The sequence below is a fragment of the Talpa europaea genome (assembly GCF_964194135.1).
Source record: "Talpa europaea genome assembly, chromosome: 14".
NCBI classification, from domain to species: domain Eukaryota; kingdom Metazoa; phylum Chordata; class Mammalia; order Eulipotyphla; family Talpidae; genus Talpa; species Talpa europaea.
In genome coordinates, this window is record NC_140082.1 from 71485829 (window position 1) to 71512464 (window position 26636).

The 26636-nt window shown below is 40.4% G+C and overlaps 1 protein-coding gene across 1 annotated transcript in view; it reads right to left on the bottom strand.

Moving 5' to 3' along the window:
* The window catches only part of NVL (nuclear VCP like), a gene marked incomplete at both ends in the record, with an annotated part of 78933 nt that overhangs the window by 47422 nt on the left and 4875 nt on the right, over positions 1-26636 (bottom strand). Inside the window, 11 exons of the mRNA XM_084253126.1 lie at positions 1368-1617; positions 4007-4151; positions 8924-9041; positions 13489-13590; positions 14471-14605; positions 15678-15754; positions 15975-16104; positions 19601-19873; positions 20908-20965; positions 22614-22713; positions 22795-22847. Of these exons, the coding sequence (XP_084109252.1) occupies positions 1368-1617; positions 4007-4151; positions 8924-9041; positions 13489-13590; positions 14471-14605; positions 15678-15754; positions 15975-16104; positions 19601-19873; positions 20908-20965; positions 22614-22713; positions 22795-22847 (1441 nt within the window). The remainder of the gene's footprint in view (positions 1-1367; positions 1618-4006; positions 4152-8923; positions 9042-13488; positions 13591-14470; positions 14606-15677; positions 15755-15974; positions 16105-19600; positions 19874-20907; positions 20966-22613; positions 22714-22794; positions 22848-26636) is intronic.

Here is a 26636-nt window from a genome sequence, read left to right on the forward strand (position 1 = left end):
ATATGGTTTTTATATTTCTTTTTGTTGATGTGTTGGATAACACTGATTGATTTTCGGATGTTGAACCATCCTTGTGTTCCTGGAATAAATCCTACTTGGTTGTATACCACATCTTCTTGATCCAATCATCTATTTTAGGGCATCTGGGTTTCCACAGCTTACCTATTGTAAACAGTGCTGCAATAAACATAGGGTTGCAGGTGCCCTTTGGAATGAATGTTTCTGTGTCCTTTGGGTAAATACGTAGGAGTGGAATTGCTGGATCATATGGAAGCTCCATCTTTAGCAGACTGAGGAATTTCCACACAGCTTTCCATAGTGGTTGGACCAGTTTACACTCCCACCTGCAGTGCAGGAGAGTTCCTTTTTCTCCACATCCTCACCAACATTTGTTGTTGCTAGTTTTTTAAATATGTGCCATTCTCACAGATGTATCTCATTGTAGTTTTGATTTGCATTTCCCTGATTACAAGTGATGCTGAACATTTTTTCATATACCTGTTGGCCACTTGCATTTCCTCTTTGGAGAAGTTTCTTTTTAGCTCTTCTGCCCATTTTTTGACTGGGTTATTTACTTTGTTTTTGTTGAGTCTTGTCAGCTATTTGTAGATTTTTGTGATCAAATCACGATTTCTTAGTTTCTTTGATTGTAAAATGGGGAAAGTTTTTATGACAAAGTTATGTGGATCAAATTATGCAATATATAGAAGGCGACTGTATACACTATAAAATGCTACATAAATGTTAAACTGAGTTTTCATGTTTTGCAAGACTCTTGGACTGATAAACATCCCTCTACATACACACGACTGTCCATCCAGAGCTATTTGCAGCTAGGGATATGGTATGGTCAAGTCAAACTAACCTGGCCTATCCAATGAAAAGAGGAAATATAATAAATGCCCAATATTCTCACAGGAAGTAGCAAACTTTTTCTGTAAAAGGCTAGATGGCCCACAGTGGAGGTTGTGTGGGTCATAAAAATCTCTGCTGTAAGGACTACTCCTATGTGAATTCTATAAAATGCAAAAGCAGAAACAGATAATATGTGAACAAATAAACACAGCTGTGCTCCAATATAACTTTAACTTACAAAAACAGGCAGTGGGTGAATGGGCTATAGTTTGGCAACCCTTGTCCTAGAATGTCACAATCACTCTAAAAATTATTTATTCCGAATGAAAGAGTAAAAAATAAAACGACTTGCACTTTTGAAATTCTAGACATGCTAGTAGTAATTGAGAACTAAAGATAAAATGCGAATAAAACAGAAAATTACAAACCTCAACTATATTGACACCTACAGGTAAGATAACACAAACTATGAACACTTAAAGGAGAGTTTAAGGTACCTGTATAGATAGCACCTGTGTTTTAGTAGTGTGCTCAGTTCCAATCATTTCTTCCTGGCTTCTTCCAGAAGACAGCCCTTCAGTCTCAGGACCCTTCTTCTCCTGCTCCTGTAGCTTCATTAAGACCCTATTGACTGCACACATGGCTGCCTCCCGGCAGAGTGCCATCAGGTCAGCACCCACAAAGCCTGGCGTTAAGTGTGCTAAGTGACGAAAATGGAAAGTCTCAGGAAGTCTTAGTTTTCTACACAAAGTTTGAAGTATTCTGTAAAAAAGATGAGAGGAAAATTCAGATTCCTAACCTACTGATAAAAACAAGTCTCCAAATATATTTATTTGAAGTTTTTCTTCTCTGCCAGTACATACAATATAAAATCAAATAGCTGGTCCATTGGATGAATGCTAAATCACTATTACATATCCCACCTTATTCCATATAAAAGATTATGTTAAATATCTGCTTCATTAGAAACTTACTTAAATTTTCAAGAATAAAAAAACAGATCTAAATAATCTGCCTTGAAGAATTTATAATACTAGAGAAGAAATAAATGATTTATGAGGATATAAGTTCCACTTTTAGAGTAATAGAAGCTTCCAAGTTAAAAAAAAGAACAAACAAAACATGATGTCTATTCATGTCAAAAGTTATGCTGATATACACCTTATAATAATTTAATATTAGGACAGTTTTTTTTAATGTTTTTTTAATAGAGGCATGCTTTATTTATTTATTTGTTTGTTTGTTTGTTTATACATGCACTGGGTACAGTCAAAAGCGCGGGAGGGCGAGAGAATTCACCATAGCCAGAGCGGGGAGCAGAGCAGGCAGAAGGACCGAAGTACACTGCTGAGGGGAGCAGCAGGAGGCAGGAGAGGTCTGCGCGCCATGTGGGACCCTCCTCCGGTGGCCGGGGAGCAGCCGGGGATCGAACCGGCGCTGCAGAGGAAGCGGGCTGCCTCGCAACCCAGCGCTCAACCGCTGCGCCACCGGGGAGGCCCTATTAGGACAGTTCTTGAATTAACTTCATTTTTCCTACTGCTCATCACCTATTGCACGTGTGAAAAATTCTAGTCAACTCAACTGGCAACATGGTGTCAGAGAAATATGTACAACAAAGTAATTATTATTAAAGGAATATTTAAATAATTTCTGATCACTTATTTGAAGGACTTTAAAGTAGTAAAGATCACCCCAGGACTACAGGTCTGAAACCAGACTGCCACTCTGTATAAACCAGGACCAGGTATTTCACTTCTGTGCTTCAGGTGGTTGCTCATTTATTAAAAAATACTATATCAGGGTCTCCCCAGTGGCGCAGAGGTTGAGCGCTGGGCTGCGAAGATGCCCGCAGCCTCTGCAGCAGTGGTTCAATCCCCGGCTGCTCCCCGGCCACCGGAGGAGGGTCCCACATGGTACGCAGACCTCTCCTGCCGCCCGCTGCTCCCCTCAGCAGTGTACTTCGGTCCTTCTGCCTGCTCTGCTCCCCGCTCTGGCTTCGGTCCAGTGTACTTCGGTCCTTCTGCCTGCTCTGCATCCCACTCTGGCTCTGGTGAATTCTCTCACCCTCCCGTGCTTCTGACTGTACCCAGTGCTTATATAAATAAATAAATAAATAAATCTTAAAAAAAAAACAAAAAACTTTATCAGCACTTACTCATAGGTATGTTGTTAAGAGATACACACAAAGCTCTTAGAATAGTAGCTGATCCACAGTAAGTGCCCAATGAATGTTAGCCATTAAATACACATTGTGATATTACACATTAACATAGACAAGGCAAAGTATTTTGAAATTTCCAAATTTGTAGGGGAGACTAATATTTTCAAATGTCAAGCTTATGAACAGAAAAGTGTAAGTAAGAACAGAATAAAGCAGATAAATATTACTCATAAATGAAAGACAATTTACTCATATACTCTGAACAGTAACAATCAAAAGGCTCTACTATATAGGTATTTCCAACATATACAGAACCAATTTGCTGCTATGCACAAGAATACTAAGAAATCTAGATTGTTACGAAAAATGGCTAACATATAGTAAGTACCATAGTTTTCAGCTATAGTTTATTCTTGGAAAATACGGATGTTTCTACTTATCGTGCTACAGAAAGTCTTCTTGAGATATTTTTGGTTATTAAGATACTGGTGGATGTTTCTCTGCTCTGTAAACATTCAACCCCAATTATAAGAGAAGTTGGTACTGCAGCAAACACAGACACCTTTCAGACAGCTCTGGCTACCACTTAATTATCTGTCGAGGAATCTGTGGGTGTTAGGTGGCTTTGTAGAACAGCTTAAGTACGATGTTTAGATTTAACCAACATGTGGACAGTGAGCGCTGCTCTATTCCAGAGCTTTAGAAACAGTTCTTAAGCTGATAATCCTAAGACCAGACAAATGACTATGGATACATAAGTTGCTTATCATTATAGAAAAAAAAACAGCCTGAAATAATTGCCCTGTTAATGAGTAAACTGTTTTCTTAAGCACTGCTTTAATGTAGGCTCTTTCTCTTCCAAATCAATTTCACTGGCACAAGAAGAAAGAGAGAAAAAAAAACATATGTTGTATTTCTAACCCCTTATCTCAAGACATTTAATTCATATGACACAGTAGCATGTAAACTCCTCATTTTATGGAAGTATACCTTTCTCTGGATGCTTCATCTGGGATACCCAAGCTTATTTCCCTGTCAAACCTTCCCGCACGTCGCAAAGCAGGGTCTAACGAATCTGGTCGGTTAGTGGCGCCAATAACCAGGACCTGGGCTGTAGCCACCACATTATTCAGATCTATCAATAGTAAGAACAATATACAGGATGAGTGGTGAACAAGACACTTGCCACTGAGGATAATAAAGCTCATACAATCACTTAGTGACTAGAGAGACTGTTCTGCACATTTTGACAATATACGTAACATTTGTATACACTCATCTGTAAAGCTAGTATTTACTACATGTGTAATGTGTGGAAAATGTGAGGGAAGTTAAATACAAACTTCATCCTCAGGCAGCTCACAAACTACTGAGAAACAAAGAAGGCACAAACAAAGCACCACAGTAACACAATGGAAGACATCATGAGTTCTGACTGAGAAACATGGGAGTGCATGGAGGAAGTAACATTCTGGAAAAAACCTTAAAGAGTGAGTAGGAGATTAATCATCAAAGATATAGGTTAATGAAATTCTACAGGGAAGAAATGGTATGAGTGAAATAAGAGAGGAACAAACACACATGGTATGTCAGCACAAGGCGAGCAGCTCAACAACAGTGGGGTTCTTTGCTGTTTTTCCTACCCTGGTTTATAAAGGGGAACCCTAAAACACTGAGAGATACACATCAAAAATCCCAATTACTGGGCCTCCCCTGGTGGTGCAGTGGTTGAGCGCTGGGTTGCGAGGTTTCCTGCAGCCTCTACAGTGCCAATTCAATCCCCGGCCACCGGCGAGGGTCCCACCAAAAAAAAAAAAAACCAAACCAAAACAAAACAAAAAACCCAATTACTAGGGCTTTCAATATCATTCTAGTAACTGATAATCTACTTAAATGCGTGTACTTGCTCACTTTTCCACATTTAATATATGGTAGCAGAATGCTTCTGCAACCCATGAGGTATATACAGATTCAATGCTATTCCAATAAAAATCTCAATGTCATTCTTCAAAGAAATAGAACAATTATTGATGAAATTCATATGGAATCACCAAAAACCCCAAATAGCCAAAGCTCTCCTGAAAAGAAAAGAAGGGAATGGAGGCATCACCTGCCCAGATTTCAAACTACACTACAAAGCCATAATCATCAAAACTGCATGGTATTGGAACAAGAACAGACACACAGACCAACAGAATTGAATAGAAAATCCAGAAATAAACCCACAGATATTATGGTCAACTAATCTTTGACAAAGGAGCGAAGACTATGCATTGGAGCAAAGAAAGTTTGTTCAATAAATGGTGCTGGAAAAACTGGGTCGCTACATGCAAAAGAATGAAGCTTGACCACTACCTCACACCATACACAAAAATCAACTCAAAATGGATTAAAGAACTAGACATAAGACCTGAAACCATAAAATACATAGAAGGAAATATAGGCGAAACACTACATGACATGCACATCAAAGACATCTTTACAGACACATCACCCAAAGCAGTGATAGTGAAGGCAAAGATAAACAGCTGGGACTACATCAAATTAAAGAGCTTCTGCACAGCAAAAGAGACAATAACAAAAACAAAGAGAAACCCCACCGACTGGGAGAACATTTTTGCACACAACACTAATGATAAAGGACTGATCACAAAAATCTGCAAAAAGCTGATGAGACTCAACAACAACAAAGAAAATAATCCAGTCAAAAAATGGGGAGAAGTGGGGCCTCCCAGGTGGCACAGGGGTTGAGCGCTGGGTTGCGAAGCTGCCCGCAGCCTCTGCAGTGCCGGTTCGATCCCCGGCTGCTCCCCGGCCACCAAAGGAGGGTCCCACATGGCGCGCAGACCTCTCCTGCCGCCCGCTGCTCCCCTCAGCAGTGTGCTTCGGTCCTTCTGCCTGCTCTGCTCCCCCCTCTGGCTCTGGTGAATTCTCTCACCCTCCGCGCTTCTGACTGTACCCAGTGCTTGTATAAATAAATAAATAAATAAATCTTTAAAAAAAAAAAAAATGGGGAGAAGAGCTAAAAAGAAACTTCTCTGAAGAAGAAATGCAAATGGCCAACAGGCATATGAAACAATGTTCAACATCACTTGTAATCAGGGAAATGCAAATCAAAACTACCATGAGATACCATCTGACACCAGTAAGAATGGCACATATTAAAAAAACTAGCAACAACAAATGTTGGCGAGGATGTGGAGAAAACAGAACTCTCCTGTACTGTTGGTGGGAGTGCAAACTGGTACAACCACTATGGAGAGCTGTGTGGAGATTTCTGGACCTACTAAACATAGAGCTTCCATATGATCCAGCAATTCCACTCCTTGGTATTTACCCAAAGGACACAGAAATATCAATTCCAAAGAGCACCTGCACCCCTATGTTTATAGCAGCACTGTTTACAATAGCTAAGCTTTGGAAACAACCCAAATGCCCAAAAATAGATGACTGGATCAAGATGTGGTACATATACACCAGGAATATTACTCAGCATTCAAAAAAAATAAACACATGCAATTTGCAGCAACATGGATGGCGCTGGAAGGGATCATGCTCAGCGAAATAAGCCAGAAAGTAAAAGAAAAATACTGGATGGTCTCACTCATAGCAGGAATCTAGAAAACTTAAATAAGGGACCAGGAAAAAGAATAACTATAAGAAAGTGAAAATCAAAATCAACAACTATGAACCAGAGACACTCTATGGGGGGTAGCAGATGGGGAGGGGAGGGACTGGGGTCAAAATAAGGGGGTTGCAATTGTATGGGGAATATAAAAATAAAATTTATTAAAAAAAAAAAAAAAGGATCTGGGCCTCCCTGATGGCATAGGGGGTTAAGTGCTGCCCTGTAAAACTGTCTGCAATTTCTGCAATTGCCAAGTTCGATCCCTGGCTGGCCACATGGCATGGCAGACCTCTCCTGTCTCGCCTGCTGCTCCCCTCAGCAGTGTTTTTGGTTGGTCTGCCTGTTCTGCTACCCGCTCTGTCTCTGGTGAATCCTCTCACCTTTTTGCCCCTCTGACCTCTACCCCAGTTCTTGTATGCATAAATAAATAAAACTTGAAAAAAAATAAAATAAAAAGGGATCTGTTTCGGGCCTCCCTGGTGGTACAAGGGGTTAAGCGTCAGGACTATCAAGCTATTGGCAGCCACTGCAGAACAAGTTCGATCCCCAGCCAGAGAGCTAACCCACATGGTGCAGCAGACCTCTCCTGTCTTGCCCGCTGCTCCCCTCAGCAGTATATTTCAGTCAATCCGCCTGTTTTGCTCCTCAACCTGTCTCTGGTGAATCCTTTCAACAAATCCCCCCACCTCCGTCCTGCACCCCAGTTCTTGTATGCATAAATAAATCTTAAAAATAAAAAAGGATCTGGTTCATTAGCATATTAAAGTAGTCCTTCAAATGAATTTTTAAGAAACAACAATTAATGGGCAAAGAATGAGAAAAGGGATTTTGGAGTTGATACAACTAGCGACAAATATATGAAAAGATGATCAATCTCAACAGTGATGAGGCAAATTAAAACAAACTATCAATTTTTCACCCATCATATAGGCAAAAATTAAAACAACTGATAACATTCAGTGTTGTCAAGGATCTGGAGAAAAGGAGACTCTTGTAAGCATTGGTAAAAATGCAAATCAGGGCCTCCCTGGTGGCGCAGTGGTTGAGCACTGGGTTGCGAAGCTGCCCGCAGCCTCTGCAGCACCAGTTCGATCCCCGGCTGCTCCCGGGCCACTGGAGGTGGATCCCACATGGCGCGCAGACCTCTCCTGTCTCCCGCTGCTCCCCTCAGCAGTGTACTTCATCAGTCTACCTGTTCTGTTCCTTGCTCTGACTCTGGCGAATTCTCTCACCCTCCTGCATTTCTGACTGTACCCATTGCTTGTATAAATAAATAAATAAATCTTAAAAAAAAAAAAAAAAAAAAAAGGCAAACCACAGGGGCCTCCCTGGTGGCGCAAGGGGTTAGGACACCAGGACACAACCTATGAAGCAATCCGCAGCCACTGCAGCACGAGTTCAATCCGCCAGCCAGGGAGCGGCCCACATGGCACAGCAGACCTCTCCTGACTCTCCCGCTGCTCCCCTCAGCAGTGTGTTTCAGTCAATCTGCCTGTTCTGTTCCCCACTCTGTCTCTGGTGAATCCTCTCACCATCCACATCTCTGGCCTGTACCCCAGTTCTTGTATGCATAAATAAATAAATCTTTAAAAAAAAGAAAAGAAAATGCAAACCACAAAGTCTTCTTAGAATACTTCAAAATGAGAATTCTTAAATACAAATTGGAAAATCTATCTTAAACAGCCTGTAGCAGTTAAAAAGAGGCAAACAATATATACATTAAAATAACAATATTTCTAAGATATGTTAAGATACAAACAAAAAGCTATAGAACAATGTACATGGTGCAACTGTAGCATTGTAAAAAATAAAATAGCAAGTGAGTTTATGTACGTATATGTAAATGCATTAAAAATAACTAAGGCTCGAAAAATTTAATTTAATGGTATAATCTTTCCTGAAAAGAGAAAGATTTGTATTTTACTCTATTTAGATGGTCCCTATCCTTACAATATATTACTACAATTTATTATCTTAAAATAACTTTACTATTTTGGGGCCTCCCTGGTGGTGTAGCACTGTGCTGTGAGGCTGTCCACAACCTCTGCAGCGTGGGTTCAATTGCCGGCTGGGGAGAGACCCATGTGGCGTGGCAGACCTTTCCTGCCTCGCCCACTGCTCCCCTCAGCAGTGTCTTCAGTCCATCTGCCTGTTCTGCTCCCCATCCCCGCTCTCTCTGGTGAATTCTCTCACCCTCCCGCACCTCTGATCTATACTCCAGTTCTTGTATAAATAAATAAATCTTTAAAAAAAAAATAACTTCACTATTTTAAACAGACCATCCATGCAGGTTAGAAGCTGGGCTACAATTCTTCTTTCCATATCTTTTGAAGCAACTTCTCTTTTGGGGGTAATAGCATCAATTTCATCAATAAAAAGGATACAGGGTGCATCTGACTAGAAATAAGAATAGCACAAAAAGACAGTCATAAATATATTCTCTATATTGCAATGTGTTAACTATACAATAGTCCTCTTATTTGCAATTTTACTTTCTGTAGTTTCCATTACAGTAACTGTGATCCAAAAAAATTACATACATATTATATTTTGAGACAGACAGAAACCATTCATATAACTTTTGTTTTGAACAGCAAATGTTTTACTATTAGTAATTTATCAATTTTATTTTATTATTATTAGTAACTGTTGTCAATCTTTATACATTAAGTTTTATCATAGCTATATGTACACAGGAAAACATAGTATACGCAATTAGTTCAGTACTATCTACAATTTCAGGCATCCACCAGGACATATCTCCTATGGATAAGGGGAACTATTGTATATATTATTTTAAAAGTCTTAATGTTCCAGGATCATTTACCAAAAGAATAACCCTAAAGAAGGAAGTTCACAGGGTACTTTTTTTTTTTTTTTTAAGATTTATTTATGCATACAAGACTTGGGTATAGGCCAGAGGTGTGTGTATGTGGGGGGTGGGGTGAGAGGATTCACCAGAGACAGAGTGGGGAGCACAACAGGCAGATCTATGAAATACACAGGAGAGGTCTTCTGCACCATGTGGGTCGCTCCCTGGCCAGGGATTGAACTTGTGCAGCAGTAGTTGAGGATTGCTTCATAGTGCCGTGTCTTAACCCCTTGAGCTACCAGGGAGAACCCCACAGGGAATTATTTCTGTGTTTTATCAAACTTAAGAGAAGCAAGATATTTGAGATAGTAGACTAAACCTAGTATAACATTTTAGTCTTTTGGACAATCCATGTTATAATGATAAATTGACTGAAATTCTTTTATAAGTCAGACATCTTTGCTAGCTATGAAATACATATGAGTTTATAAACTATTTTTTTAACTTTTTGTAAAGATTTATTTATTTATACAAGAACTGGGGTATAGGCCAGAGGAGTGGGAGGGTGAGAGTATTCACCAGACAGAGAGGCGAGCAGAACAGGCAGACAGATTGAAGACACTGCTGAGGGGAGCAGTGGGCGAGACAGGAAAAGTCTGCCATGCCATGTAGGTATCTCCCTGGCCTGCAGCGAATGGAACCTGCGCTACAGAGGCTGCAGACAGCTTCACAGCGCTGCACAAAACCCGTTGCGCCACCAGGGAGGCCCAAGTTTATAAACTTTAAACTAGAAAACCTAAGCTTCCTACAATCATGATGTGAGTGATTCTACCAACATAAAAATATCTAAGCTTTTCCCTAGAATCTGCTATAAGGGGAATTTAAGGAGCACCAAAGGCTTTGTGGCTTTTTTGTTTGTTTGCTTAAAATTTATTTTTATTTATACAAGAACTAGGGTACAGGCCAGAAGCATGGGAGGGTGAGAGGATTCACCAGAGACAGAGTGGGAAGCAGAACAGGCAGATGGACCAAAGACACTGCTGAGGGTAGCAGCAGGCAAGGCAGGAGAGGTCCACCATACCACATGGGTATCTTCCTGGCTGGCTGGGAATAGAACCCATGCTGCAGAGGCTGCGGACAGCTTCACAGTGCTGCACTCAACCCTCTGCGCCACCGGGGAGGCCCCAAGGCTTTGTTTTTAATTTACCTTCTATGTGATAAAATACAGGTGAAAGTTACTGATTTAATCATTTTAAGTATATTTTAGTGGTATTAAATAAGTCCACATGTTGTATAATCCTCACCACTATTCATTCACGTGAGGAATTTTTTCATTAAAAATGATGTATTTATAGGGGCCTCCCTGGTGGTGCATTGCGTTAAGACGCAACCTATGAAGCTGTCTGCAGCCACTGCAGCACAAGTTCAATCCCCCGGCCGGGCAGGGAGCAACCCATATGGCGCAGCAGACCTCTCCTGACTCGCCCACTGCTCCCCTCAGCAGTGTACTTTGGTCAATCTGCCTGTTCTATTTCCTGCTCTGTCTCTAGTGAATCCTCTCACCCCCCCATACCTCTGGCCTGTACCCCAGCTCTTGTATACATAAATAAATCTTTAAAAAAAATTACATATTTATATAAAAATTGATGTTTACTTTTTCCCCAGAACTTTTTCATTCTGAAATTACCACTTTTGAAGAATACACTGAATAAGGAAGAATGGTAAAGTTTCCATAAATAAGTTAAGGCACAAACCAGACAAGGTTCACACAGAGGAACTATGATATTTAAGCATTAACTACCTATAGTAGTCAATCAAATTCAGAGGCAAATAAGTAGAATAATGGTTGCCAGTGACTGTGGGGAGAATAAAATGGGGAGTTAGTGGATAATGGGGAGAGTTTCAGTTGAGGAAGATGTAAAGTTCAAGAGACAGAGACGGGGGTGATGGTTCTATAACATGAGTATATTTAATGCCACACAACTCTACACTCAAAAAAAAAAAATTTTTTTTTTTTAAGATTTATTTATTTATACAAGCACTGGGTACAGTCAGAAGTGCAGGAGGGTGAGAAAATTCACCAGAGCCAGAGCGGGGAACAGAACAGGCAGACTGACAAAATACACTGCTGAGAGGAGCAGTGGGCACGGCAAGAGAGGTCTGTCTCTTGTGGGACCACCAGGGGAGGCCCCACACTCAAAAATTTTTAATGGTAAACTGTATGTTAAATCTATTTTACCACAATAAAAGACAAAAAGAGATAAGGATCAGTTGAAGTTAAAAATTGTAATGAAACTATCTAGACTTACAATCTAAAGTACAGCTGATTCTTAGTTATTCAGTGGTTAAGAGTGATAATGATTACACTAAGAGTCACACTTAGAACTGGCTAAGACATCTCAAAGCAATAGGTACAACTGCCTTTTAAAAGGAAAGAAATCCAGGGGCCTCCCCTGGTGGCGCAGCGGTTGAGTGCTGGGCTGCGAAGCTGCCCGCAGCCTTGGCAGCACCAGTTTGATCCCTGGCCACCAGTGAGGGTCCCACATGGTGCGCAGACCTCTCCTGCTGTGCCCGCTGCTCCCCTCAGCAGTGTACTTCGGTCCTTCTGCCTGCTCTGCTCCCCGCTCTGGCTCTGGTGAATTCTCTCACCCTCCCGTGCTTCTGACTTTACCCAATGCTTGTATAAATAAATAAATAAATAAATCTTAAAAAAAAAAAAAAAAAAAAGACATCTGGACCATCACTAGCTGGCTTTCTTCCTAATCCTTATGACAGTGTTTGCAAAGGAGCACTTATGACGGCTGGATACACTATAGACACAAAGCATGAACAATTTTATCTGCAGTGATCTGGAAAATGGAACAACAAAAGCTGAAAGAAAAAGAGTAAGTGGTGGTCATTACAATTTAGCCTAAGGCCTAAATTGGCATTGCATGCCAATTTAACAATTAAATAGAGCTCATTTTGGAAAATAGGTAACTCTTGATAGAGTTTAACTTTGTAACCTTCCCTTCCCACTCTCAAGTAGATAGCTTCTTACATCCTTGCAATTTAAAAAGTATTTTCTCCATTACTACTAAAATACAATTTCTCTTCTAATTTCACATCAACTTCTAGCAGTTGCATTGGCCATGTTCACCAGCCCTTGTATATTTCGAGAGCAAATGATATGAAGTTAAACTTTTAACCACAGTGATGACTAGTGACTGCTCAAGTGTACATAATGTCCTAACTAATATCAGGGCCTTTGCGATGTACTTGGCACTACCTTTCATAATACCCTCAACAACCCCATGAGATTTAAGTACTACTATTAACCCTGTCTATTAGTAAGAAACTAAAGGTTAGTGGTTAAATATCTTGCCCCAGATTACATAATCAGTATAAGGTGGCACAAGGATGTGAAACTGTTTCTGACTTGAAAGTACATTTCATCATTATGCTACACTGAAAGTAGAGCTTAACTGACATAAATGTTATCTTCAGAAGTTTGTAAACATCCACATTTTAACAACATGACTTACAATTAGGATAAAATCCAATCTAGAATTTCTCTAATAACAATTTTCTGTTCTACATTTAATTACACAAGTAAAGAAGAGTTGAATCCTGGCATTTTTTAATGCCACAGTTGAATGTCAGAGTTGAATCTATGGCAGTTTTTAAAAAGTAATAATCCTAAATGTTAAAATTCTCACACTGCTTTTAAGTTTTTTGGTCAAACCTAAGTTGAATAAAAGAAAATATCACAAGGATAATCTATGTTGAATCTATTGAGTATGACAGCTTCTCACCAACTGTATTTATGTCTGATTTCAGATTAAACAGGTTATTTTCTACAAGGCTGTATTAATAAATCAATCATAAGTGGTGAGCCATAGGGCATAGCAAATTACCATATTTACAAAAGAGTGGCAGGCTAAATGGATTAAACAAACACCAGAATTAAACAAATATAGTCTAACATTAAAGGAAACAAGATCTTCAACATAAACATTTGACAGCCTGAGGGTCAGTCGTTAACTGACTTACCACAGCTTGTTTAAATAGTTCTCTCAGCTTTTGTTCGGATTCTCCAGATACTCCAGATACAATCTCTGTAGCAGCCACTTTCAAAATTGGAAGGTCAAGTTCCTGTGCACAACAGAACACAACAAAATAACCAAATTTTTAAATTTTAACTTCCTTTTTTATTTTTTTCCTTATTTGGCCCCTCTTTCAAATTTTTATGTTTTAAATGACTTAATTCTCTAAGAAACTTCATCCATTTGTGTTGGTGCAATGAAAATCATTACTTAAAAGTCTGATTTATTCAAATACATTAAGTGGATACCTCCTACTTGTTTTTATCTTACAATTGTTACTATAAAGGTTTATTATTATCTCCTGTGTGAATAAAAGGTAGTAAATATCAAGATGTGATGATTATCCTCCACTTAGAGCTATGCCCATACAATTTTATCTATTATTTATCTCCTGAATAGGAAGCAGCAGAAGTTATGACACTGTTGTCTCCCATACACCTTACCAGCATTTCTCCACTCCTGAGCCCAGAGAAGTGGCCAGTTCATTACCAGTCAGAGGTAGATTCTTTAAGTAAAGGAAGAGAGACTGATGTCCCATTATTACCATTTTTGAAAGGATTTTTAACACTGAAAAAACATGATTTTGAATGGAAATTTTGCATAAATCTACCATGAAAACCAATATAATCCTTAGTTTTATTTTATGGTTTTTGAGATGCATCAGTGTAAAAAGAAAGAGAACTAAAAATGCAAACTATGTGTTAAATAAAAAAGCGTTGGTTACAGCTATATTTTTTTGCTTCCCAGTCAGCTCTTACTGTATAAATAACTGGATATACAAGGAAAAAACCAGCACCTCACAATAGTATGAAAGAGGCAAAAAATGACAATGAAGAATGGATCAGTTCTCAGGGACTATATTCTAAGAATATGCCAAGTCTAACCAAAGAGAAAAAACAAATAGCGAAAGCAAAATCAGCAAACCTCACCCCAGCAATCGCATGTGCAAGTAATGTCTTCCCACAGCCTGGTGGCCCATGAAGAAGGACTCCACGAGGGGGCACGACACCTAGGTGCTGGTACACCTCCGGGTGACGCATGTGAATGAGCATCTTGCAGACTTCCTAGCAGGGAGTAAAGAGGAAAAATGTCTTTCACAGCTGAAGAGAACAAGATTCAATGAGATGTCCCATTTTTTTTTTTGAGCAGCAAAACAGTAGAGTCCAGATTTTATTTTATTTATTTATTTACTTATACAAGCACTGGGTACAGTCAGATGCGGGAGGGTGAGAGAATTCACCAGAGCCAGAGGGGAAAACAGAGCAGGGAGAATGACGAAGTACACTGCTGAGGGGAGCAGTGGACAGCAGCAGAGGTCTGCGCGCCATGTGGGACCCTCACCCAGTGGCAGGGATCTAACCAGCACTGCAGAGGCTGCGGGTAGCTTCGCAACCCAGCGCTCAACCGCTGCACCACTGGGGAGGTCCAGAGTCCAGATTTTAGACTCCACCTGAGTTTGAATGCAAGCTCTAGAACCTATTACTTGACTTCAGCAATAACCCCACTGAGATTCTATCTCCTCAGCTATAATTGCATCTGCCTTGCACACATAATGAAAAGTAGGGTCTCCTTGGTGGTGCAGGGGATGATATCTCAGCACTATCTAGCTATCACCAGCCACTGTGGCATGAGTTCAATCCTTGGCCAGGGATCTAACCCACAAGGTGCAACAGACCTCTCCTGTCTTGCCTGCTGCTCCCCTCAGCAGTGTATTTCAGTCAGTCTGACTGTTCTGCTCCCCACTCTGTCTCTGCCGAATTCTCTCACACCCCCCACACCTCTGACCTACACCCCAGTTCTTTTATGCATAAACAAATAAAAAAAATCTTTAAAAAAAGAAAAGTAGGGCCTCCCTGGTGGCGCAAGGGGTTAAGCACAGTACTGTGAAGCTATCCGCAGCCTCTGCAGGACGAGTTCAATCCCCTGCCAGCCAGGAAGCAACCCACATGGAACAGCAGAACTCTCCTGTCTGACTGGCTGCTCCCCTCTGCAGTGTATTTCAGTCAGTCTACCTGTTCTGCTCTCCACTCTTTCTCTGGAGAATCCTCTCACCCCCTACACCTCTGGCCTGTATCCCAGTTGTTATATGCATAAACAAATAAATCTTAAAAAAAAAAATTTTGAATTTGAACTAACTTTTAATGTGGTGTCATTGCCTCCAACATCTTCAAACTTCACATTGGAGATCTGCAATTCTAGTCCCCTGGCTTTGACTGGTAAACAAAAAATGGAGAAGGTACAGAGATTAGTGATTCAGTATTGATCAGTTATATTTAAAATCTTTAAGTAAACAAAGATCCATTCATTAGAAAATATTTTTCTGCACATGTATAATGTCTCTGCACATAGAAAGTCCCCAAGCACAACTTTAAAACAGTGGTGCCTCACTCAAGGCAAACATGTCCACTGCCATTCACAAGACTTGCACCTCACCTTTCTGTTGCAGGACAGCTTCTATTTCTCCATCTACTTCCTGAAGTTCTATCTTCCTTTTGCTTCCTTTCCTCTTTAGCCTGCTTTTCCGTTTTTTATCATTCTCCAGAAGAGAAAAATCTTTCGAATCCTAGAAAGAAATTTTAAATATGGTGTGCTTGAAATCACAATGTGTATTTTTAAAGATATGTATTATTAAAAAAATCCATTTGTTGCCCTAGCACTTTCATTTGCTAGCTAGTCCCAATCTTTCTGCCCAAAGATGGGATGTCTGCTACTCATGTCGTTATTTCCAATAGCCTTTAAACTCAGTTCATATCCTAACAACTGAACACTTCCTTTTCAGATTCTTTTGGTTAAATTTACTCTCTACCTCATTCTCAGAATTAGCAACTATTTTTTTTTTTAAAGATTTATTTATTTATGCATATAAGAGCTGGGGCACAGGCCAGAGGTGTGGGGGGGTGGGATGAGAGGGTTCACCAAAGACTGAGTGGGGAACAAAACAGGCAGACTAACCAAAGTACACTGCTGCGGGAAGTAGCAGGTGAGTCAGGAGAGGTCTGCTGAGCAATGTCAGTTGCTGCCTGGCTGGCCGGGGATAGAACATGTGCTGCAGAGGCTATGGACAGCTTCATAGGTTGTGTCTCAACCCCTTGCGCCACCAGGGAGGCCCAGAATTAGCAATTATTATGGCATACCATAACCTATCTTGTATTTGCGTGACTGAACTATCTGTCTCACTGAATTGTGAGCTTCTCCAGTTTTAACACTAACATTCATCTTTAACATCTCACTGAGTCTTTCGTATAGCTGTTAATCTGATAGCTGATCATAACTAAATTAAATGACCACAGTGTTGCTTTGACAGCCATAGGAAAGTATAATTCAACCTAACAGTTAATCTTTTTCCATGACCCCACCAGCCATAATAATCCCTAAAAATGGATGATTAAAGTAAAGAGATTTAGAAGTGTCCATTAGCAGTTCAAAAGGGGGGGGGGCCTCCCTGGTGGCGCAAGGGGTTAGGCTTCAGCACTATGAAGCTACTGGCAGCCACTGCAGCACAAGTTCAATCCCTAGCCAGGGAGCTAACCCACATGGCGCAGGAGACCTCTCCTGTCTTGTCCGCTGCTCCCCTCAGCAGTGTATTTCAGTCAGTTTGCCTCTTCTGTTCCCCACTCTGTCTCTGGTGAATCCTCTCACCCTCTGCACCTCTGGCCTGTACCCCAGTTCTTATATGCATAAATAAATAAATCTTTAAAAAAACAAAGTTCAAAAGGGAGAGTTTTGCAAAGCCAAATGGCTTAGTTTTTGGAAATTGCTCAGAACAATACAGTCCAAAGAGAACGTAATGATAGCCATATATGTAATTATATATATTCTAGTAGCCAATGTAAAAAAGGAAAAAAGACAAGTGAAATTAATATTGTACTTAAACTTAAAACATCATTCAACATAGTATGAAAAATTATTAATGAGGTGTTTTATATTTTTAGTAAATCTTCAAAGTCCAATGTGTACTTTAAGCTTACAGCACATGACAATTCACACTAAATTTCCATGGGCAAGACTTGATTTATATTTACATTTCATAAATTTACAGTTGAAAAAGCAGATTGAAATATCCAAATCATTTCGAATATACTTAGTATTCTAACAGCTGAATGACCTTTTAGTTTTTAGATTTAAATAAAATATACAGTTCCTCATTTGCATAATTCATTGCTACATTTTAAGTGCTCATTAGACACATGTGGTTTGCACTTACCACACTGGACAGTCTACCCTAGAGTATATTCAGCATTCTATTGTGGGATGGGTTCTTTAAAAACCCATTCACTCTGCTAGCTATGCATTAAAAACAATCAGTTAACATCTTTGATGTTGACTTTGTGATAATTCATCAAGCTTTACTTTTCTTTATGTATGGCATATTTCAATTTAAGAGGTAAAAAAAGGTGTGTACTTTTGCCTAAAACTATTAATTTTTTGTAATACATATCCAAAGTAGTCTTTTTTTTTTTAGATTCATTTATTTATTTATACAAGCACTGAGTACAGTCAGAAGCGCGGGAGGGTGAAAGAATTCACCAGAGCCAGAGGGGAGAGCAGAGCAGGCAGACTGACATAGTATACTGCTGAGGGGAGCAGCGGGCACAGCAGGAGAGGTCTGCCCACCATGTGGGACTCTCGCTGGCAGCCGGGGATCGAACCGGCGCTGCAGAGGCTGCCGGCAGCTTCGCAGCCCAGTGCTCAACCGCTGTGCCACCAGGGGAGGCCCCCAAAATAGTTAGTCTTTCATTCTCCTTTTTTTTTTTTATTCTCCTTTTTTCTTAATGGCTATAATAATGGTTTGCAATGCATGTGATTCAGAGTCATAAGATCATACCTCCTCAGATGTATGTCACCTACATTACACTCACTACCAAGATATCCACAGTAGTTATTCATTATCTCTCACTAGTAAATAAATCTCAGAAAGTACACTAGGCACTAATTAAAGAAAGTGAATGATGACTACGTTAGATGTATTTTACACAGGGACACATCAGAAAGTACAAATGCAGGGCCTCCTTAGTACGCAGGGGTTAAAGTCTCAGCATTCTCAAGCTATCACCAGCCACTGTGGCATGAGTTTGATCCCCGGCCAGGGAGCTACCCACATGGCTCAGCAGACCTCTCCTGTCTTGCTCACTGCTCCCCTCAGTAGTGTACTTCATTAGATCCACCTGTTCTGCTTTCTACTCTGTCCCTGATGAATCCTCTCACTCCCTGCACATCTGTCCTACACCCCAGTTCTTGCATGCATAAATAAATAAAACTCAAAAAAAGAAAAGAAAGTACAAGTGCAAATGCCCCAAGTGAGAGTGGTGTGTTCTAGAAACAGCAAAAGACCACTGTGGCTGAAACAGAGCTGCGAGGGGAGAAGGTGATGAGGTTACAGAGACAAGAGAGAAGCCAAATCATGCAGGGCTTTTATTGGCAATTGCCAAGATCTCTGATTTTAGACTGAATGAAGCCCAAGAAGGTTTTTAATGCAAGACTAATAATGAACTAACCTAACTTTTAAAAAAGATAACTCTGTGTGAAGAATAAGAATGGAAATAGACACCAGTTAGGAGGTTATTTCAAAAGTTATGGTAAGAAAAAGAAGGGCCTCCCCGGTGGCGCAGCGGTTGAGCACTGGGTTGCGAAGCTACCCGCAGCCTCTATAGTGCCGGTTCGATCCCCGACTGTCGAGTAAGGGTCCCACATGGCGCGCAGACCTCTCCGGCCGCCCGCTGCTCCCCTCAGCAGTGTACTTCAGTCCTTCTGCCTGCTCTGCTCCCCGCTCTGACTCTGGTGAATTCTCTCACCCTCCCGCGCTTCTGACTGTACCCAGTGCTTGTATAAATAAATAAATATTAAAAAAATAAAATAAAATTATAAATTTAAAGAAAAAAAAGAAGAGCAAAGACTTGAAATAGAACAGAATTGATAGTGGCAGTGGGAAATAATCAAATTCTGCTATTTTAAAGTAGCAATGTTTTTACTAAACACAAGAATCTGTTTGATATTATAGTCAGTGAAAGGGTTTCAATGTATTTCATCTACAGAGAGCTAAAATTTCACCACAAAAATACCTCTATCTCAGATATTGGTTTCTTCTGATTACTTTTCTCATCTGACAAGTCCAAGAAAAAACCATCTTTGCTTCCACCTGGAGTTTTGTCAATAAACCATCCTCCTTCAGAACTTCTGGCAGGGGTCTTCAAAGGAATGGAGCCTGTTTTGGAAGTGATTCGTGGTGTTGAAACCGTGGTTCCTCTTTGTTCCACCTCAGGAGTACTTGAAACAGAGTTAGGATTTCCTTTCCGATATAGGGAGACCAGGGAACTGTTCATATGGTTTGCTGACTGGCACAAACACACAAATTAGCCAATATGCATTCATGAAAGTATATTTACCTGTATTAGCAGTTTTCTACATTTTGCTTTCATAACTTCTCTCACATTTACAGTCAGAAAACATAGATGTTCACAGTAAGATGATTCACAAACAGACATTTACTAATCAAAAAGACACAGCTCCCTTTCACTACAAATTAATGCACCAATTCATAATTGGCAGTTAAACAAAACAAAAACATGTATGGTCATTTTTACAAAATACAACATAATTATAAAAACAAGCAGGTAGCCAATAAATCACTACTATCCCATCAATTCAAAATTATATCAAATATAACAGTATCATTATGACTTTGTTTATAATACAAATACTGAGTTACCAACAGGGAAAAACAGAGAATAAGTTAAAAATAATTTGACATATTATTCCTATTGTCAGCTCTTGAACAGAAAACGTATCCTTTTCTCAATTTTTACTATTAATTACTCTGTGTATTACTGTATATTCTGTGTATTTCTGGTCATTCTCTTCCCTTGTTTCTGCAGAGCTGGCTATCAACAATTAGTAGAATGATGGCTAATCTACAAGTTCATCAACACTGTAAACATAAGTATTTAATTATTTAATTGTATAAGTATTTAACTGACGAAGATGTTTAAAATCCCTTATTCTGTTCCTTACTGATTTTGCTAAGGAGGGTTCAGAATGATTTTTAAAAAACCAAAATGGGGGGCCTCCCCGGTGGCGCAGCGGTTGAGCGCTGGGTTGCGAAGCTGCCCGCAGCCTCTGCAGCGCTGGTTCGATCCCCGGCTGCTCCCCAGCCACCGGCGCGCAGACCTCTCCTGCTGCCCGCTGCTCCCCTCAGCAGTGTACTTCAGTCCTTCTGCCTGCTCTGCTCCCTGCTCTGGCTCTGGTGAATTCTCTCACCCTCCTGCGCTTCTGACTGTACCCAGTGCATGTATAAATAAATAAATAAATCTTTATATATATTTTAAAAAAAAAAACCAACCAAAATGGGTTCATCAAATGTTTAGCTTACCTGTGGATCTGGGTAATCTTCCACATTTGAATCATCATCAGAATAGCTTTCCATATACCTCAGTTAAAAAGAAGAAATGTTTTAAAGACTTTTCCACATCTTAAAAAATAACTACCTATAAAAAGAAACTACACTAAGGTAAAATATTATAGTGGTTAGAAGTCCACCCTTTGGAATCAGAGAAATTTGGATTCAAAATCCAGCTTCTACCACTTCCTAGCTTCTATTCAACTCTCTTGAGTTTCAGCTTCCTTATCTATAAAATGGAGATAATAAATCTAACTGGGTTATTAGATGATTAAACAAAGGCTTACAAAGTCCTTAAACACTATTTAAATATTTAAAAAACTGTGGTTATGTTTATCCTAAAATAAATAAAAATTACATGCAAATTCCCATCAGATCCAAGAGTCTCATTTAGCAATATCAGCTGCCAAACAGAGAAAACATTCTAGCAAGCCATAATTAAGCATCCTGAGTATTAAACTCACAAGTTCAACAAGGCCAAGTCATGTGACTAACTATAACTTTTCTAAATTTACTCATGAGGAATGAAGTAAAGAAATTTTTATGTAAGATGGCAAAAAAAGTATAAATCCTAATAATACAAACTGAGAATGCAGTCTCAGTTCATTGTAACTGAGTTATTAAGTACTACAAGGATTGTTACTATTTATATAGTTTCTTTGGAAAATAATTCAGAAAGGGTTTTTCCTGAGTAAAAAGGTTGACATGAATACTAGGACAAACCTATATAATAAAAAGACATGAATTATTTTATTATTCATTAAGTTCAATCAATATAACTTGTGGAGATTCCAAATCAACTTACTATTGGAAAAAGCAGTTTTGCCCTACAATTAACACAAACAAAATTAACTCCAATTGCATTAAATATTATACCTTAAAAAAACAGGAAAAGGTATAGGTAATTATTCTATATACCCTGTGATACAGGTCTTTCTAAGCCTATCCTATCAGCATGAACCATAAAGGAAGAGAGACATGACTATGTAAAGGTACAAAACTTCTCTACTCAAAACACACTAAACTAAGGGCCTCCCCGGTGGCGCAGCGGTTGAGCGCTGGGTTGCGAAGCTGCACACGGCCTCTGCAGCGCCAGTTCAATCCCCGGCTGCTCCCCAGCCACTGGAGGAGGGTCCCACATGGCGCGCAGACCTCTCCTGCCGCCCGCTGCTCCCCTCAGCAGTGTACTTCGGTCCTTCTGCCTGTTCTGTTCCCCGCTCTGGCTGTGGTGAATTCTTTCACCCTCCCGTACTTCTGACTGTACCCAGTGCATGTATAAACAAAACAAACAAATAAATAACATGCCTCTATTAAAAATATATATATATATTAAAAAAAAAAACCACACTAAACCTAAAATGGCAAAATGGGACAAGCATTTGCAATGCACTACAAAAAGAGGTATGATCACATAGAGCTCTAACCACTACTAAGGAAAACTCAAATCTCTCTCAAATGAGACACATCTGAGACAGCAGACAGTTCACAAATGCATAGACCAACGAAGAATGCGACCTCTTCAGGGAACAGTGAGCACTCATAGTATGTCTGAAGGAGATGCCTGAACAGGTTAGTAAATCAGAGCTTCAATGGCAATGAAAGTTTTACAAATAAGAATGTAATGTAATGTGGGTCAGGTTCATGATTTAGGAAAAAACCCTTCACATTGTAATCCTTACTCATTATCCTCTTCACCTTGTCTTGCTCTTTTTGGCAAATGTTCATCTTCCAATTCTGTTACATCCTTAATTTCTTTCTCACTGCTAATTATGCTAAATACTGAAACAAAAAGAAGAATGCTATGAGTGAAAACAATTTTTCCCTAACTTTATTCAACTCTTCTAATAATAAAAGACTCACCTTTTTCTACTTGAATCCTAAAAGCGTTTCGTTTTCTTCGACCATAGTCTATACTGAAAAAAAGAGCGTTAAGTTTAGTACACCAGTCTTCATTAATATTTTTCCGTTAAGCTTGATCTAAGTGCACCACAAAAATCTGTATGAGTATAAAACTGTCACTATAACTATACAGCTATTTTCAATTTTTAACTTTGTATTTTTATTATTAAACTTTTTCCAGATATTTTGCCTGATAGTCTTCTCTTCGCTTTATTTTGAAATTTCTAACCAATAAAAATGTGAAATAAGGTAATGAACATCCTTATACTCTTTTATCGATCTTCATAAATCAACATTTTTACCATATTTATTACTTTGCTTCTCTGATGTACCAAGAATATTTTTTGGCAAAATTATCTGAATGTAAGTTGCAGATACTGTACCCCAAATCTAAATTTCTGAAAAACAATGAGGTAGAAGGGGAAGCTGGGAAGATCTGAAGATAGATACTGGACCTGACATGGGTTTGAAGGATGAAGGGGGTCATGAGCCAGGGAATGAATGCAAGAGATCCCCAGAGAATGACTATTGGCAAAACAGACACAGGGAACTCAGACCTACAGGTACATGAAACTGGATTCTGTCAACATTCCAAAAGACCTTGAAGTGTACTCTTCCAGTACTTCCAAGAAGAGTCCAACTAGCTGACACATTGATTGTGGCAATGTGAAACCTGAGAGACTGGTTGTTTAATCAACTAAGGTAGAGAAGAAGTTATGAAGAAAAGGCAATTCATACATTTCAGTAGCTTGAGTGGCAGGGCTAGAATGAAGCTCAGAATACTCTTAGAAGGAATTTTAATGAAGGGGAGGAGAAATATTGGGTGGTAGCTAAAGTGGGGCATACAACTTTTTTATTTTTTTTTTTAAGATTTATTTATTTATGCATATAAGAACTGTGGTGTAGGCTAGAGGTACAGGGGTGGGGTGGGGGGGGGTGTTGAGAGGATTCACCAGAGACAGACAGGGAGGTCCTGGGTATACAACTTTTTTAAAGCCTTCTATTTTAGTTTTACTTCCTTTCTTTTTTCCCTAAACTAAAAGAAACTTATGCTTACTTACAGATAGTATTGTTTTGCTAAGGGCTACCCTAACAAAGTAATAAGAGATTTTAGAACTGAGAAGCATGGTGCTACTGTAACAAATACCTAAAAAGTGTGGAAAATGACTTTAAAACTAGATAACATGCAGAAATTACAAAGTTTTGAATAGCATGTTGGAAAAGACTGAGACTGCCACAGGGGCCTCCCTGGTGGCACAAGGGGTTAAGATACAACTTATGAAGCTATTCGCAGCCACTGCAGCACAAGTTCAATCCCCGGCCAGGGAGCTACCCATATGGCACAGCAGACCTCTTCTGTCTCGCCCACTTCTCTCCTCAGCAGTGTATTTCAGTCAATCTACCTGTTCTGTTCCCCACTCTTTCTCTGGTGTATCCTCTCACCCCCACACCTCTGGCCTGTACCCCAGTTCTTGTATGCATAAATAAATAAATCTTTAAAAAAAAAAAGAAGTATGGACACTGAAGGCCATTCTCAAGAACTCAAACAGAAACAGGAGAGTTTAGAGATACAGTCTATTTATTTGTTTGTTTGTTTGTTTGTTTATTTATACAAGCACTTGGTACAGCCAGAAGCACGGGGAGGGTGAGAGAATTCACCAGAGCCAGAGCAGGGAGCGGAACAGGCAGAATGACGAAATATACTGCTGAGGGGAGCAGCAGGTGACAGGAGAGGTCTGCGCACCATGTGGGACCCTAGCCCGGCGACCGGGGATCAAACCGGTGCTGCAGGCAGCTTTGCAAGCCAGTGCTTAACAGCTGCGCCACCGGGGAGGCCCCTAGAAATATAGTTTTATTTATTTATTTTTTTTAGAGGCATGTTTTATTTATTTGTTTGTTTGTTTTGTTTATACATGCACTGGGTACAGTCAGAAGCGCGGGAGGGTGAGAGAATTCACCAGAGCCAGAGGGGAGAGCAGAGCAGACAGACTGATGAAGTACACTGCTGAGGGGAGCAGCGGGCGGCAGGAGAGGTCTGCGCGCCATGTGGGACCCTCCTCTGGTGGCCGGGGAGCAGCCGGGGATCGAACCGGTGCCGCAGAGGCCGCAGGCAGCTTCGCAACCCAGCGCTCAACCGCTGCGCCACCGGGGAGGCCCTAGAGATATAGTTTTAGAAATAAGCATGTATCATCATAAACAGAATGTTGGTAGAAAAATAAATGTTGGGCCTCCCTGGTGGTGCAAGGGGTTAAGACACAACCCATGATGCTATCCACAGCCTCTGCATCACAAGTTTGATCCCTGGCCGGCCAGGGAGCTACCCACATGGCGCAGCAGACTTCTCCTGCCTCGCCCGCTGCTCCCCTCAGCAGTGTATTTCAATCATTCTGCCTGTCCTGTTCCCCACTCTTCTCTAGTGAATGAATCCTCTCACCCTCCCATGCCTCTGGCCTGTACCCCAGTTCTTGTATAAATAAATAAATCTTTAAAAAAAAAAAAGAAAAAGAAATGTTAACAGCACTCTTAGAGAGATCTTGCAGACAGAAATGAGAAACATGTTATGGAAACTGGAGAAAAGACCCCTATTATGAAGAGGCAGGGGACCAGGCTAAATTGTCTTCTACTGTTTACAGAAAGAAGATGATAAACTTGGATATTTAGCAGATGAGACATCTAAGCACTGTTGAAGGCACAGCCTGGTTTCTCCTTGCTGCTCAGAAGAAAATTAGGGAGGAATGTAAAGTCAGGAAACTGTTAAGGAAAAAAAAAAAGAGCTTGAAGAGGGGCCTCCCTGGTGGCATAGCGGGTTGAGCGCAGCGCTGTGAAGCTGTCCGCAGCCTCTGCAGCACAGGTTCGATTCCCAGCCAGCCAGAGAGATACCCACATGGCACGGCAGACCTCTCCTGTCACGCCCGCTGCTCCCCTCAGCAGTTCTTTCAATCTGTCTGCCTGTTCTGTTCCCTATTCTGTCTCCAGTGAATCCTCTCACCCTCCTGCACCTCTGGCCTGTACCCCAGCTACTGTATAAATAAAAATAAATAAATAAATCTATCTTTAAATCTTCTAAAGCTTGAAGATTTGGAAAAAATCTCAGCTTATTCATATTGCAAAATATTGAGAAAATGCACTCTGGAGAGAACATCAAAAGTGTGGCAGTATAAATAACAGGCAAGTGACTTATCCATCAGTCCTCCCAGCAGAAGTCATGAATAGAGGTGAGGTATAGCATCAGAAACAACGCCAGTTTGGACAAAAAGGGACAAAGATGATGAAATGAGGAAGCTATTGGAATTCTGGGATTCTATAGATTATACAGGCTTCTGGGATTCTATAGAAAAGGCAAAGGAGCTGAGTCTCCCCGGTGGCGTAGCAGTTGAGCGCTGGGCTGCAAAGCTGCCCGCAGCCTCTGTAGCGCCGGTTTGTTCCCCGGCCACCAGGCGAGGGTCCCACATGGCGCGCAGACCTCTCCTGCTATGCCCACTGCTCCCCTCAGCAGGGTACTTCGGTCCTTCTGCCTGTTCTGCTCCCCGCTCTGGCTCTGGTGAATTCTCTCACCCTCCTGCACTTCTGACTGTACCCACTGCTTGTATAAATAAATAACTCAATCAATTTAAAAAAAAAAGAGCTATCTAGTTATGACCATGTGCTAGCCTTTAAGAAAAGGGAAAATGACTCAGAAAGAGGTTCAGAGGTTGGTAGGGCTGCCACTACCATTATTGTTCCAGAGGGCACAACCAAGAGGCAGTGCTGCCGCATCCTAGTTTTCCAAAGGGTACCTTAGCAAGCCCATAGGACAGATCATC